This window comes from Dermacentor variabilis, chromosome 1 (genome assembly GCF_050947875.1).
Source record: "Dermacentor variabilis isolate Ectoservices chromosome 1, ASM5094787v1, whole genome shotgun sequence".
In the NCBI taxonomy this organism is placed as follows: Eukaryota; Metazoa; Arthropoda; class Arachnida; order Ixodida; family Ixodidae; genus Dermacentor; species Dermacentor variabilis.
In genome coordinates this window covers 207175578-207189858 of record NC_134568.1, presented here as the reverse complement: position 1 = coordinate 207189858, position 14281 = coordinate 207175578, and the positions used below count along the sequence as shown (strand labels likewise).

Genomic DNA, 14281 nt, shown 5'->3' with positions numbered 1-14281 from the left:
TCGCTAAAAACAAAATTTAATCCTTTAAATGTTTTTACATAGATAGGCAGCAAAGCATGCAATGCAATGCTGACTAAGCCATATTTTTACTTGGAACGCTACATTGTGAAAATGAAGCCACAAATTGAGTCAGAATGTAATTTTTTTCATTTTTGCCTTCAAATTAAGCAAATGTTTAGGTTTTATTTCTTATCAGAGTATATTTATCATCTAGTATACACACATACCAAGCCCATACTGTGAATGCATTCCTCATGGAAAGAGTTACTTTTATAAAAAAATATTAAACAAGGGGCAACTGTCGGCTTTTTCTTACGGCTAACGATTATGTAAATTAAAACAAAAAGTAATAAATGACACTAGTCGTGAAAGAGTACCATCTGGCGACATTATAGAAAAATATTCGCAGTAACAGGTCAAAGCAATAACTTCGTAGAAATTTTTCTGCCTGGGATAGTTTCATTTGTGTGCGCAACCTTCGAAGCGTCCTCACGGCATTAAAATTTTTTCAAAAAATAATTGGTTGTGTCACTTCCCCCATTGAGGCAAAACAGTATGATTTTTTTGCAGCAGAATCAAAGATGGTTGAAAAAACGTCTACACTTGAGATGAAATGACCCACACGCACACACATACACACACACATGTATGTGTGTGTTAATTGGAAAGTGCTCAAAGAACAGTAATCAGCATTTACTAACAAAAGTCGGGGTAAAGTTTTCACTAGTGAAGAGCGCAAAGGGCTAAGAAAAAAAAATGAGGACGCTTAAGCTTCGCCTTCAAGAATGGAACGCTACAGCGCTCCCGTCGACCCGCCAAGGGGTGTAAGACAATGCGCTATGGCGCAGCGATCACTTATGAGGCGTCCTGCATCGAACTTATCACAAGTTCAGCTTATCGGAACAAAAATTTGCAACACGAACAGGTGCTTCCAAAATGATAAATGAAGTAGGCTTACAACAGGGCAAAAATTACATAAGCATTTATTTAGCTGAACTTAATAGAAAACTGTCTTCAAGTGTACTCTTGCTAGGTTTGATCCAGTCTGTGATGGACGTTTGGCGCTTCTGTGCGTTATAACTTGTTCGTATATAGTTGTACGCTAACTTGTGCATCTTTTTCGTTCCAAGCTTAACTCTGATGCCTATTTTCTTGTCCTACGTGCACTAGAAGGCCTGAAATCATGTAATTTTACAAGATGACAGTGGCCAGAAACTCAGTCCCCACGAACCCAAAATCAACCTGAAGTCGCCAAAGAAGACCTTATATTCAAAAAGAAAAAGAAGAAATATGTAAAATGAGCCAGGCTGAAATGCCGACTGACGAGCTATGCAGTGAAGGCGAAACAAAGAGATGCTCCGCACAACCTTGCGATTGTGCAGTTCTAAAATTTTTTTTCTCGCTAAAAACAAAATTTAATCCTTTAAATGTTTTTACATAGATAGGCAGCAAAGCATGCAATGCAATGCTGACTAAGCCATATTTTTACTTGGAACGCTACATTGTGAAAATGAAGCCACAAATTGAGTCAGAATGTAATTTTTTTCATTTTTGCCTTCAAATTAAGCAAATGTTTAGGTTTTATTTCTTATCAGAGTATATTTATCATCTAGTATACACACATACCAAGCCCATACTGTGAATGCATTCCTCATGGAAAGAGTTACTTTTATAAAAAAATATTAAACAAGGGGCAACTGTCGGCTTTTTCTTACGGCTAACGATTATGTAAATTAAAACAAAAAGTAATAAATGACACTAGTCGTGAAAGAGTACCATCTGGCGACATTATAGAAAAATATTCGCAGTAACAGGTCAAAGCAATAACTTCGTAGAAATTTTTCTGCCTGGGATAGTTTCATTTGTGTGCGCAACCTTCGAAGCGTCCTCACGGCATTAAAATTTTTTCAAAAAATAATTGGTTGTGTCACTTCCCCCATTGAGGCAAAACAGTATGATTTTTTTGCAGCAGAATCAAAGATGGTTGAAAAAACGTCTACACTTGAGATGAAATGACCCACACGCACACACATACACACACACATGTATGTGTGTGTTAATTGGAAAGTGCTCAAAGAACAGTAATCAGCATTTACTAACAAAAGTCGGGGTAAAGTTTTCACTAGTGAAGAGCGCAAAGGGCTAAGAAAAAAAAATGAGGACGCTTAAGCTTCGCCTTCAAGAATGGAACGCTACAGCGCTCCCGTCGACCCGCCAAGGGGTGTAAGACAATGCGCTATGGCGCAGCGATCACTTATGAGGCGTCCTGCATCGAACTTTGCACCCATCAATCACGTGGTGAGCACCAAGCAACGCAGCGTTCGGCGTGGCAACGAAACGTTCGCCTGAGCAAGCGGCACGAACCAAAGAACTCAGTGTTTCGGAGGGGGAAATGATCTACGCGAGCCAAACGTCGTGATCAGCACGGATAGCCGGGCGGCAACGCACCTCACACCGGTCTCCACACAGCCCCAATGTGCTCAAACGAGACGAAGGCGAGAAGCGGGCGAGTAGCGCGCCACCTGTCAGAACAGTGCTGTACATTGCGAGGAGGGGGTCTTCTGTGTTTGCCGCAAGATGGCTCTGCGTGTGCGGCAAGCACAGAAGAAATGTAGCGGAAACGTACTTCGCTACACGTTTAACTGCGACTTCTGTAATTTACATGCTCATAATTACCGATATACACGGCAGTATAACTTTCTACGGCACGTTTCTAAGGCAACACCGCATTCACTAGAGGCGTTTTTGCCCCTCCTTGAACCATCCAACTCATGGCTGAGTGGTAGCGTCTCAGTCTCGCACTCCGGAGATCCTGGTTCAATTCCCACCCAGCCCATCTTGCAAGTTGTTTTTATTTATGAATTGCCTTCCGGGATTTTTCGCTCACGGCCGACGATACCGGCTTTTCTGCGACACGAGCTCCTTCACGCTGTCGCGTTAAAAAAGAATCTATGCTGTAGTGTAGATTCTCTGTAGCACACCGCAGTGCTACCTCGAAAGATGCAGGCCTAGGGAGAGAGGAGCACAGAGAGCACTCCCTGGGGACTGGCGCTCTTCAGGTTGTGTCAACTTACGGCACAACTGGCAGTTTCCATAAAACCGCAGTAATGGCATGTGACAAAACAAAGGTGCTGCTGGACGTGAATTTAGAACCGACCGGTTCTCTTCTCCCTTGTGGCCGCGATGGCAAGACATCGTTGGAAAGAGAAAGGGGTGGGGCGGGGGGAGTAGGTGGATGGGCAGGAGGTGACAATTTGGACAGGATCATGCAGCCACTGTGTCCTACGCCCCAGGTGCCACGCTTACGTTCCGATTTCATTCTTCTCTTCGGGCATGGTGCTGTCTAGCATTTTCCACAAATTACTGACAAAAGTTGGTGCACATACCAACGTTTTTATATGCCTGGCAAAGTGAACGGCTGGAAAACAAGGTTTTCTGAACTGTTTCAAATGAAATGGGAAAGAACAGTAAATATGCACCTCATTGAGGAACAAGAAAAATGATTGAACATAACTGGAGCCTCAAATTTCAAAACAATAGCCTGTGGTTGGAAACATTTGTTCACGCTTGCACGGGTCGCAAAGTGATAGCCAGCTTCATACATGAGGGTAGTGCAACCGCAGACACTGACAGAATAAAAGAACACGAGTGCTGTCATTACCATTATGAATTGTTACAGCCAGCTTGTATTTTGGTTAGTAAAGATTTCACAATCTCGATTTGATCACGTGACTCCATGTCCTCGAGTGCTGCCGTCTGTGCTTCGTTTGTGGGTGGTACAGAGAGCAAATCTCTGCTATTTATCACATCTGCGTATTGGTGCTCGAGCACTGCACATACTGATGACAAACATTGCAACAGCTTTGTCCACATGCTTTTACACGCCGACGAGTGCCTAAACCCATTTGGCTGGCTCATGGGACCATAGCAAACACAAGTCCTTCAGAAGGGGAGAAGGCAGGCCCGTGCACGCAAGAAGGGAAGCAGAGCATCGACAGGGAGCAGGGGTGCTTCCTGGCTGCAGTGTCCGCTTACCCCGACCTTTGTGTGGATAGCGTCTGCTCGTCTTCCTTGAGTTTGTGGTGCATTCTTGGTGGTGAGGAATTGTTAGTATTGTGGAGGAAGGGGACATTTCTCATGGCCATTACCGTAACTGTATCGCACAAAGCGCACATTCGAACTGTTTCGCGGGAGGCAAAGCTATCATCAGTTGGCGTTCCTGGAAGGGGTTTCCCTCTCATGTACTAGCTCAGATCAACACTGATTAGCTTCGGTGATTGCAGGAGCTGGCACTCTTGCACCAGAACATGGCCGATGTTACTCTAATCCCTATTCATGTTCATGCAGCTTGCAAACCACGATACCCATACATGTGCGATACCCATACTATATTACAGTCGCAACAAAATTGGTGTCAGTAGTGCAAACAACTCTAATTTCTATGCACCTGCACATGTTCCGGGGTAGCTTACAAACACTCCGACTTCCTCTAGCAGTCAGGCCTCAACACCCGGCTTTTCCATAGGACCTAAGAGTGCCGATGGCAAACCTTCTCGAGGAAGTCGCTGCACAAACAGCCTTTTTTTTTTTACTTAGTCGCTCTGTTGTAAAGTAGTTCTTTTTTGCTCTATACTAACCTCTCCCCTTACTGTTTTACCCCCAACCCTCTCCCGCTGCTGAATGCTGTTCAGGTGTCAGCAGACTGTGCTAGATATCTACTGCGGTCAATAGCAATTTCTTTCCATTCTTTTTCTTTTATTTATCTATCTGTTCAGAGGTGCAAAGCTATATTTATCATTTCAAGCCTAAAACCTTCGTTTAGCGGGTCTGTACTTTGGAGGATGCTGAAAAAAAGAAAAGTAGACACTAGGAAGAAAAAGAAACAAAACTAGTTGACGATCAATGTCATTCAAGGTTCCGTCGATTTCAGTCTCAGTTTGTCTCCATTATTACAGCTAGTGTTGTGTTCTGCCAGGGCAGTGAGCACTGCAGTCAGCATGCCATCAACCGAGACGGTTTCCGCAGCAGCGACCCGCACTCACGTGACAGCAACGTCATAAAGTAGCAGTGACTAACCACTTGCCACGCCTATAGCCACAATCGATCAGCAGCACTGACCATATTACACATAGAAAGGTTCAACCGAGCCACTATTGAAAGCGTCAGCCGTGAGAAGGCCACCACGCGCAGCAACAAAACAGTGATGCCTGGCACAACTTGTCCTGAAACGAAGGGAGATGGGGGATACTTTTCTCAACTGCAGCAGATCACCTGTTGCAGTGTCACAACCTGGTCAGACCGGAGCATGTTGCGACAGCTAAGAGGAGATTTTGTTCCCTTTTTCGAAACGTAACTGAGTGGCATCGTCTAGTCGGAGAATCTGAACTACACGCAAGATGGCTACAGGGATACTTTCGCCTTAACCGAGTTCGTTTTAAGGAGAGTTCACTGTATCACAACCAAACAACACGCGAGTCAGTTAGCCCAGTTAGCAAGTAAAGCCTTAGTCACAGGCTGTGATGTGACAACTTCACTTAAAGCCAACACTGGATAATAGGCAAAAGGTGAAAGGTGTGTTCTGTAAGAAGCGACAGCAGAGAACTAGGCTTGTCCCATGTTGAATGCAAATAAGTGCATGGTGAAGGAGGGAAGAACTTGCGATATGGCAGCAGATGTTCAGGCTTCAATGACACATTTTTGGTATGACTTGCAGCTGCTGCAAGAATGGTTTACGATAAGACATGGTGACTACCTCCTTCTTCGAGAATATTATGAGGAGTCGTGCTCGGCACACGCTATGCGAAGCCATGCCCAACATAATGGAAGGCTTCAGTGATTGCAGTAAAAGTTGACGTAAATGAGACTCAGTCGCACATTCAAGGACTTGAAGCCCCATACTCTGTGAACTGAACAGAAACACTAAACCACTGTCGACATACAAAGTATTACTTCATAACTATATATTAGTTACTTTTGTGGTAATAGGTTGATTTTTTATGATAAAATGAACATTTTATCTTAACCCTCCCCCCCCCCCCCCTCTTTCTCCTTTTTTGTCCTGTGCCAGCATGACATCAGGGATTTCAAATTACTTTTTCGTATTTTGGCCACTTCCGCCTTGTAAAAGTTCTTGGAACTAGCCAAGTCTCTACATTAATGCATTCGATTGTTACTGATCAAAAAATTACTAAGCCTGAGCAGATGCAATCAAAATTTATGACATCACGCCAAGCGGGTGTGGAAACTGCAAGGTGGCATCGCCACCAGCTTTCGTTTTTGCCTATATCTGTGTCAAGCATCTTCTCATGGTAAAAGTGTTTTTTTTTTTTTTTGTATTAGAAAAAAGTAATATGGCTAGTACAACTGAAATAATTTTTCTTTTGTGCATTTAAGAATTTCCTTTTTTTTTTCTTTTTCTTTTATCTGTCTTATGTCCACCACATTATCTTTGTGTCATACAACTTTAAGGTTGTTCTTAGATCCGTCAAATGTTGTTAGCTATATTATTTAACTCCTGGGTGAAGTATTGACAGTGAAAGTGTGCCATTATATCAAGATAAAATGAAACTTTCCTTCTCTTGAAATTTTTAGTCTTCTCCATAGTACCAGTTGCTTTGCACTTTGTTAGCGCTGTAAAAATTAAAAAAGTTCTGATTGTGTGAAACCTTCTTCTTACCTGGAATTGCCTCGTATATCTCGAATATAATCACATCTTCAGAATTCTGAACATAATTATGTATACCTGCCAAGTTTTAATATCATAATGGGAAATGCCTCGTATTTACGGCTTGCTTACTACTGTTAGTAGTTCTGACACCAGGAAGTATGATTTTTTGCTCGTGTCCGATTTCAGTAGTGAAAATATTAGCCTTGTAGCAGTGGTGCATTTGGCTTTCTTACTGAAATGGCCTAAGGACATCATCGTCATCATCATCAGCCTAGTTACGCCCACTGCATGGCAAAGGCCTCTCCCATACTTCTCCAACTACCCCGGTCATATACTAATTATGGCCATGTTGTCCCTGCAAACTTCTTAATCTCATCCGCCCACCTAACTTTCTGCCGCCCCCTGCTACGCTTCCCTTCCCTTGGAATCCAGTCCGTAACCCTTAATGACCATTGGTTATCTTCCCTCCTCATTACATGTCCTGCCCATGCCCATTTCTTTTTCTTGATTTCAACTAAGATGTCATTAACCCGCGTTTGTTCCCTCACCCAATCTGCTCTTTTCTTATCCCTTAACGTTACACCCATCATTCTTCTTTCCATAGCTCGTTGCGTCGTCCTCAATTTGAGTAGAACCCTTTTCGTAAGCCTCCAGGTTTCTGCCCCGTAGGTGAGTACTGGTAAGACACAGCCATTATATACTTTTCTCTTGAGGGATAATGGCAACCTGCTGTTCATGATCTGAGAATGCCTGCCAAACGCACTCCAGCCCATTCTTATTCTTCTGATTATTTCCGTCTCATGATCCGGATCCGCCGTCACTACCTGCCCTAAGTAGATGTATTCCCTTACGACTTCCAGTGCCTCGCTGCCTATTGTAAATTGCTGTTCTCTTCCGAGACTGTTAAGCATTACTTTAGTTCTCTGCAGATTAATTTTTAGACCCACTCTTCTGCTTTGCCTCTCCAGGTCAGTGAGCATGCATTGCAATTGGTTTCCTGAGTTACTAAGCAAGGCAATATCATCAGCGAATCGCAAGTTGCTAAGGTATTCTCCATCAACTTTTATCCCCAATTCTTCCCAATCCCGGTCTCTGAATACCTCCTGTAAACACGCTGTGAATAGCATTGGAGAGATTGTATCACCCTGCCTGACGCTTTTCTTTATTGGGATTTTGTTGCTTTCTTTATGGAGGACTATGGTGGCTGTAGAGCCGCTATAGATATCTTTCAGTATTTTTACATATGGCTCATCTACACCCTGATTCTGTAATGCCTCCGTGACTGCTGAGGTTTCGACAGAATCAAACGCTTTCTCATAATCAATGAAAGCTATATATAAGGGTTGGTTATATTCCGCACATTTCTCTATCACCTGATTGATAGTGTGAATATGGTCTATTGTTGAGTAGCCTTTACGGAATCCTGCCTGGTCCTTTGGTTGACAGAAGTCTAAGGTGTTCCTGATTCTATTTGCGATTACCTTAGTAAATACTTTGTAGGCAACGGACAGTAAGCTGATCGGTCTATAATTTTTCAAGTCTTTGGCGTTCCCTTTCTTATAGATTAGGATTATGTTAGCGTTCTTCCAGGATTCCGGACGCTCGAGGTCATGAGGCATTGTGTATATAGGGTGGTCATTCTTTCTAGAACAATGTTCCCACCATCCTTCAACAAGTCTGCTGTTACCTGATCCTACCCAGCTGCCTTCCCCCTTTGCATAGCTCCCAAGGCTTTCTTTACTTCTTCCGGCGTTACCTGTGGGATTTCGAATTCCTCTAGACTATTCTCTCTCACATTATCGTCGTGGGTGCTACTGTTACTGTATAAATCTCTATAGAACTCCTCAGCCACTTGAACTATCTCATCCATATTAGTAACAATATTGCCGGCTTTGTCTCTTAACGCATACATCTCATTCTTGCCTATTCCTAGTTTCTTCTTCACTGCTTTTAGGCTTCCTCCATTCCTGAGAGCATGTTCAATTCTATCCATATTATACTTCCTTATGTCAGCTGTCTTACGCTTGTTGATTAACTTCGAAACTTCTGCCAGTTCTATTCTAGCTGTTGGGTTAGAGGCTTTCATACAATGGCGTTTCTTGATCAGATCTTTCGTCTCCTGCGATAGCTTACTGGTATCCTGTCTAACGGAGTTATTACCGACTTCTATTGCACACTCCTTAATGATGCCCATAAGATTGTCGTTCATTGCTTCAACGCTAAGGTCCTGTTCGAGTTAAAGCCAAATACCTGTTCTGTAGCTTGATCTGAAATTCCTCTAGTTTCCCTCTTACCGCTAACTCATTAATTGGCTTCTTACGTACCAATTTCTTCCGTTCCCTCCCCAAGTCTAGGCTAATTAGAGTTCTTACCATCCTATGGTCACTGCAATGCACCTTGCCGAGCACGTCCACATCTTGTATGATGCCAGGGTTAGCGCAGCGTATGAAGTGCATTTCATTTCTAGTCTCGCCATTTGGGCTCCTCCACGTCCACTTTCGGCTAACCCGCTTGCGGAAGAAGGTATTCATTATCTGCATATTATTCTGTTCTGCAAATTCTACTAATAACTCTCCCCTGCTATTCCTAGAGCCTGTGCCATATTCCCCCACTGACTTGTCTCCAGCCTGCTTCTTGCCTACCTTGGCATTGAAGTCGCCCATCAGTATAGTGTATTTTGTTTTGACTTTACCCATCGCCGATTCCACGTCTTCATAAAAGCTTTCGACTTCCTGGTCATCATGACTGGATGTAGGGGCATAGACCTGTGCTAACTTGAATTTGTACCTCTTATTAAGTTTCACAACAAGACCTGCCACCCTCTCATTAATGCTATAGAATTCCTGTATGTTACCAGCTATATCCTTATTAATCAGGAATCCGACTCCTAGTTCTCGTCTCTCCGCTAAGCCCCGGTAGCACAGTATGTGCCCGCTTTTTAGCACTGTATATGCTTCTCTTGTCCTCCTAACCTCACTGAGCCCTATTATATTCCATTTACTACCCTCTAATTCCTCCAATAACACTGCTAGACTCGCCTCACTGGATAACGTTCTAACGTTAAACGTTGCCAGGTTCAGATTCCAATGGCGGCCTGTCCCGGAGATAGGGACAGTAAATAGAACAGGACAACCGTTGACTAACTGATTGTATTCCTTGTGGTGGCACAATAATTAGCAGCAAAGAAATCAGCCGATGGAGTGGGTGAACTGCGGTGCGAAGCTTGGCTCTCAGCCATTGCTATAGCAACAGCGCTAGGCCGAGCCTGGCCATGCTCCTGCACCTCTTGCACATTCGTTGTGTGTCTGCGCGGCGCATGCGCTGACGCCAGTAGCGTGCATATGTACTGTTTTGTGGAGAGTTTTGTGTCATTTCATCTTGATTAATTTACGCGAATTATACCTCATAGGCCCCATGCCGTGCCTTCATTGAGGGAGGTTACATGAAATTGTGCTAGGCACAGGAACCAGAAACATGGCAAATAAACAAAATACAGAGACTGTGCAAGAAAAACGAAACAAGAAAATGGGGGAAGGGTATCCCAACGACCGTCTGTACGGTCTCGAGCTATGTCAGAATACAGAGAAAACAAGCCTTTAGGGCAAGGGTGCTTTGTATTAGTTTTTATCTAGGTGTCGTTCAAGTAGACAAATGCTTCGCTTGCTTCTTTTCTTGCGACATCTTTTGTGTTGCCCAGTTCTCTTCGTACCTTGTGCCGGTCCCATGAAGGCGGAAGCTTGACTCTTTCTGGATGCGGAAATTGCTCTGGCTAAACTGAATTTTATGGTGCACTCGAACAGCTTTTGCTGTCATTTAATGCTGTGGAGAGTAGTTGGCCGTGCTCAGGAGAGGAGAAAGCAGGTGAGAAACGCTAGGAAGTGGAGTGGAGGGAGAGAGCAAAGAAGGGAACTAGACGCCCGGCGTCACCGCTTCACGATTTGTCCTGAATTAATGCATTGTACAGCGGCGCGGAGTCAGCGCTCCTGTCTATCTTGCGCTGTGGTTTTAAATGCGAATCAATCATCTTTGCTATTTGATTCGTATTTGTTTATGTTCAAATATAAGGAATAACAACACTGATTGTAGTCTACTGGGGAACCCTTGGTACAAGTGATGACTGTTTCAAATGATTCTGCTCCAGGAGAGCAGCAGTTGTTGGCCAAAGACACCATTTCCCAAGTGAATGCATGCTATCTACATAGTTTTGCATAAACGATTCCACAGTAAAAAAGTTTGGCCATTTTGTGTCGCAATCTAGGATAATATTGTGGCATGGAAGGGGTTAAGCAGTCTGCGAGTTGTCACGATATAGGTGCAGCAATGTATTATTTGGATAATCTCGGCACATTAGCATCCTTTTAAAGCAATGTACAGGGCTGCAGTATTACACTTCACTCATTCATCAAACCCAACTGGTGACATGTTATTGTTTCATTACTGCCATTATTACGGTGCACCAGATGATCATAATCACCTTTTAGTTATTTCTTATTTACATGCTCCTCAATTGATCGAATGTGTGGTTGTAAATGGCATTACATGTATCAAGTAATTTAAATAAGCTTTTTTTAATCAAAGGTACTCCACGCAATCTGGAATTTTATATTTAAATCTTGCTATTTGAGCACTCCTACTGCCTTGTTTTGGTCCGTTGCTATGAGTAGCTACTATGTCAATTGAAATTCCAGAGAATATTGCATGATGTATCATAAAAGACTAAGCTGCCATATTTTCATGTCTTATCTTTCATTATTAAAAGCTGCTATATTTCAGCTTTGATTTGCAGCCTGTAGGTAATTGATATGGTAGTATTTGATCAGTGTGGAGGTTTGAGCTTGTCGGTACGTCATCTTGAAGGCTTTTTGGTGTAGTGCAAACACATGGACGCAAAGAAGTACAAGACATACGCACAGTGCTTACGCAACTACTCTGCAAAAATTAATCCTCATTCCATGTCCAATGAATGGCAAGGACTTGACCAGGGACTTCATATGCTTCACGAGTTGAACAATAGCTATAGTTTAATACCATTGCCTATGCACAGGCTCACAGACGGTGAAGAAGATTATCGTGATCAACAAATACCTGCTGGGAACCATGGCTGGCGGGGCTGCAGACTGTGTCTACTGGCAGCGTGTCCTTGCTGAGCGGTGCCGGTAGGATACATTTTCGTTTTATTTCTGTGTGTACTGTAGGATGAAAGGCAAGCATCTGAAGCTGCAGTTGTCCATTCGTAACATTTCTGACCCTGCCTGTACCTTGGCCAGGACTGGTTTTGCAATGGAAAGCTGGGTGCACCTTTTTCAAGGTTCTATAGACATGTGGCAGGGTGTTTGGAAACTGATTGTTCATTTAACAGCACCTTGTTTCCTTGCCATGAGCTGTAGTATCCCTTTCAAAGTTGTTCCTCTTTTTCTTATGCTAATGGTGCTGTAAACAAGCTCATTGCATGTGTGTGTGTGCATGTGCGTGTGTGTTGGGGGGGGGGGGGTCACTTCCAGCTATGGTCTGCTGTTCCCAGCACTTGGGTCACAGCTTGGCCTAGGCAAGGTTCATGTAATTCTGTCAGCTGGGCCCATTGAAGGGGCCAGGCTTGCTTCTTTAGCGGTGTAGCTAGTAGTGGGGGGGGGGGGGGGGTTATTCCATTGATGTTAATGTTTATCTCGGATTGGTCTTCGGCTGCCTTTAACTGTACAACATTACAACAATTTGTGCTCTTGACATTCATTTTTAACTGTATGTGCCAGCAAATTAATTGTTATACCCTTTCAATGCTTTTTTGTCTTCAGTTCATAAATAAGTGGCAGCAGTTTGCATTGAGAAAAGGTTTTGATAAAATTAGTAGCATGTGCTAACAGCTCAAGTACATTTATACTTTTTTTGCAGCTCCACTGTTGCAGTAAACATGATGCTTCCTGAATGTGAGTTTAACTGACTTAAGTGAGGCAGGTTCCTGGCCCATTTTTTACACATCTAAAGAAAATAAAAATGATTCTTATAAATGCAATTGGCTTGTGGTAATTGCGTAACTAAAGATCCTTCACATTGTAGGTGATAATACCCTGATTGTATGAGGCACAAAAGAATAATTGCCCTTAGTAGGAAAGTACAGGCCAAACCCCCTTTCCAAACTTATTTCACTTGTAAAAACAAGGGTTTAAATAGCAGAAACATATCCTTCATACAGGGCCATGTGTGCACATGTGACTGCTACACGTCTTCAGTTAAAGAAATATCTGCTTTGTATAAGGTCACTCCTGTACAAGTTAGACGAGCATCACCTTTCCTTTCTATATGTGCTGTGCTCTGTTCTGTTTGGTGCTGCACTGAGTAATGTGCTTTGATAAAAAGAAGCCAGGAAGCATGGCAACTTTTTTTCTTTTTTTTCACATCACTCCAGGGCATTATTCCTTACTTTGGCACACTTCCAGTAGTGCTTCAATCCTATAATATTGTATCCTATGCACAACTATTCAGTAAACAGCCATTAGCTCGCTTACCTAAAAATATCAGCCAAGGCAAAGGTTTTCATGGTGCAAAGTTGCGTTCCATAAGCACCAAGTATTTTTTTTTTTTTTTTGCTTATCTCGAATGCTCTTGTTAGTGAGATCTGAATGCCTCTTGCTGGTGTCGTGGTTTTTACCTTTCCATGGCAGAATGCATAGTGCATAAAGAGCAACCATGGGGAAGCATGTTCTCCATTATTCACAGTGCACACAGACGGTTGTGCCGCAAAGTGGCCATTGCGAAAAATGCTTCAAGGATTACCCCCACAGTGCTTCCATGTGGCTCCGTCTTTGCAGTCGCGTTTCTGATGTGTGGACAGCTTGTATTTACACCATGAAAATAAAACCATTTAAAAACAACGGGATATGTTGCGTGGCTCAAAGCACCAGTCAAGTGGTGAAGGATGAAATGAGTCTCAATCCCTTTTTGACGGATGCGGGTCTAAAAAGCAGTAAGCAGTAAAGCTCCCAATAGGCAAGTATGTGATGGCACCAGTGAAGGTTTGTATCGATCGCGAAAGTATAAGCATTAAGGTTTTACGACATTGTGGCTGTAGCTTACGTGAATGGGATGTTCAAGATGACATGAAAAGACAAACTAACGAGTCTGCACCTATGCCCTACGTTGCAAGGCTGTCAGAATGTCACCATAACAGTTGATTACTTGTAGACCCATTAGGCAGCTGTTTCTGGGTTTCGAGTGCCAGCAGAAAATGAATGGTGCATTAATGTTGAGAGGTGGTCGATAGCTTTAACAGGCCATTTGCGACACTGCGTACGTTCATGTGACTGTATTTTCAAGTACTCTTCCAGTCTTACTTTTTGGCACAGTAGCTTTGTGACGGGTTTTTAACGTTTTAATCTATCGCACTTGAAGAACTATGCAGTGCCACTCTTTGGTAGAACAAAAGAAGCAACTACCATAAAATCCCGAGAGATAGCCCACCTAACATTGAGAAAAAATCGAGTGAAAATATAACGTGGGGGCAAACTTTCAGTGTGCAGAAAAAAAAAAAAAGTTGAGAATGTATAGCAGTCAAAGAATGAACACATGCTTGTTAGCACTGAATTCATTCATCGTCAAAACCGGCAAGTAAACAGTCGCTGT

The 14281-nt window shown here is 43.0% G+C and overlaps 1 protein-coding gene across 1 annotated transcript in view; it reads left to right on the top strand.

The window, feature by feature from the left end:
• Positions 1-14281, top strand: part of LOC142591494 (proteasome subunit beta type-5-like) — a 71428-nt gene that overhangs the window by 3935 nt on the left and 53212 nt on the right. Inside the window, exon 3 of the mRNA XM_075703824.1 lies at positions 11712-11823. Coding sequence (XP_075559939.1) covers positions 11712-11823 — 112 coding nt within the window. The remainder of the gene's footprint in view (positions 1-11711; positions 11824-14281) is intronic.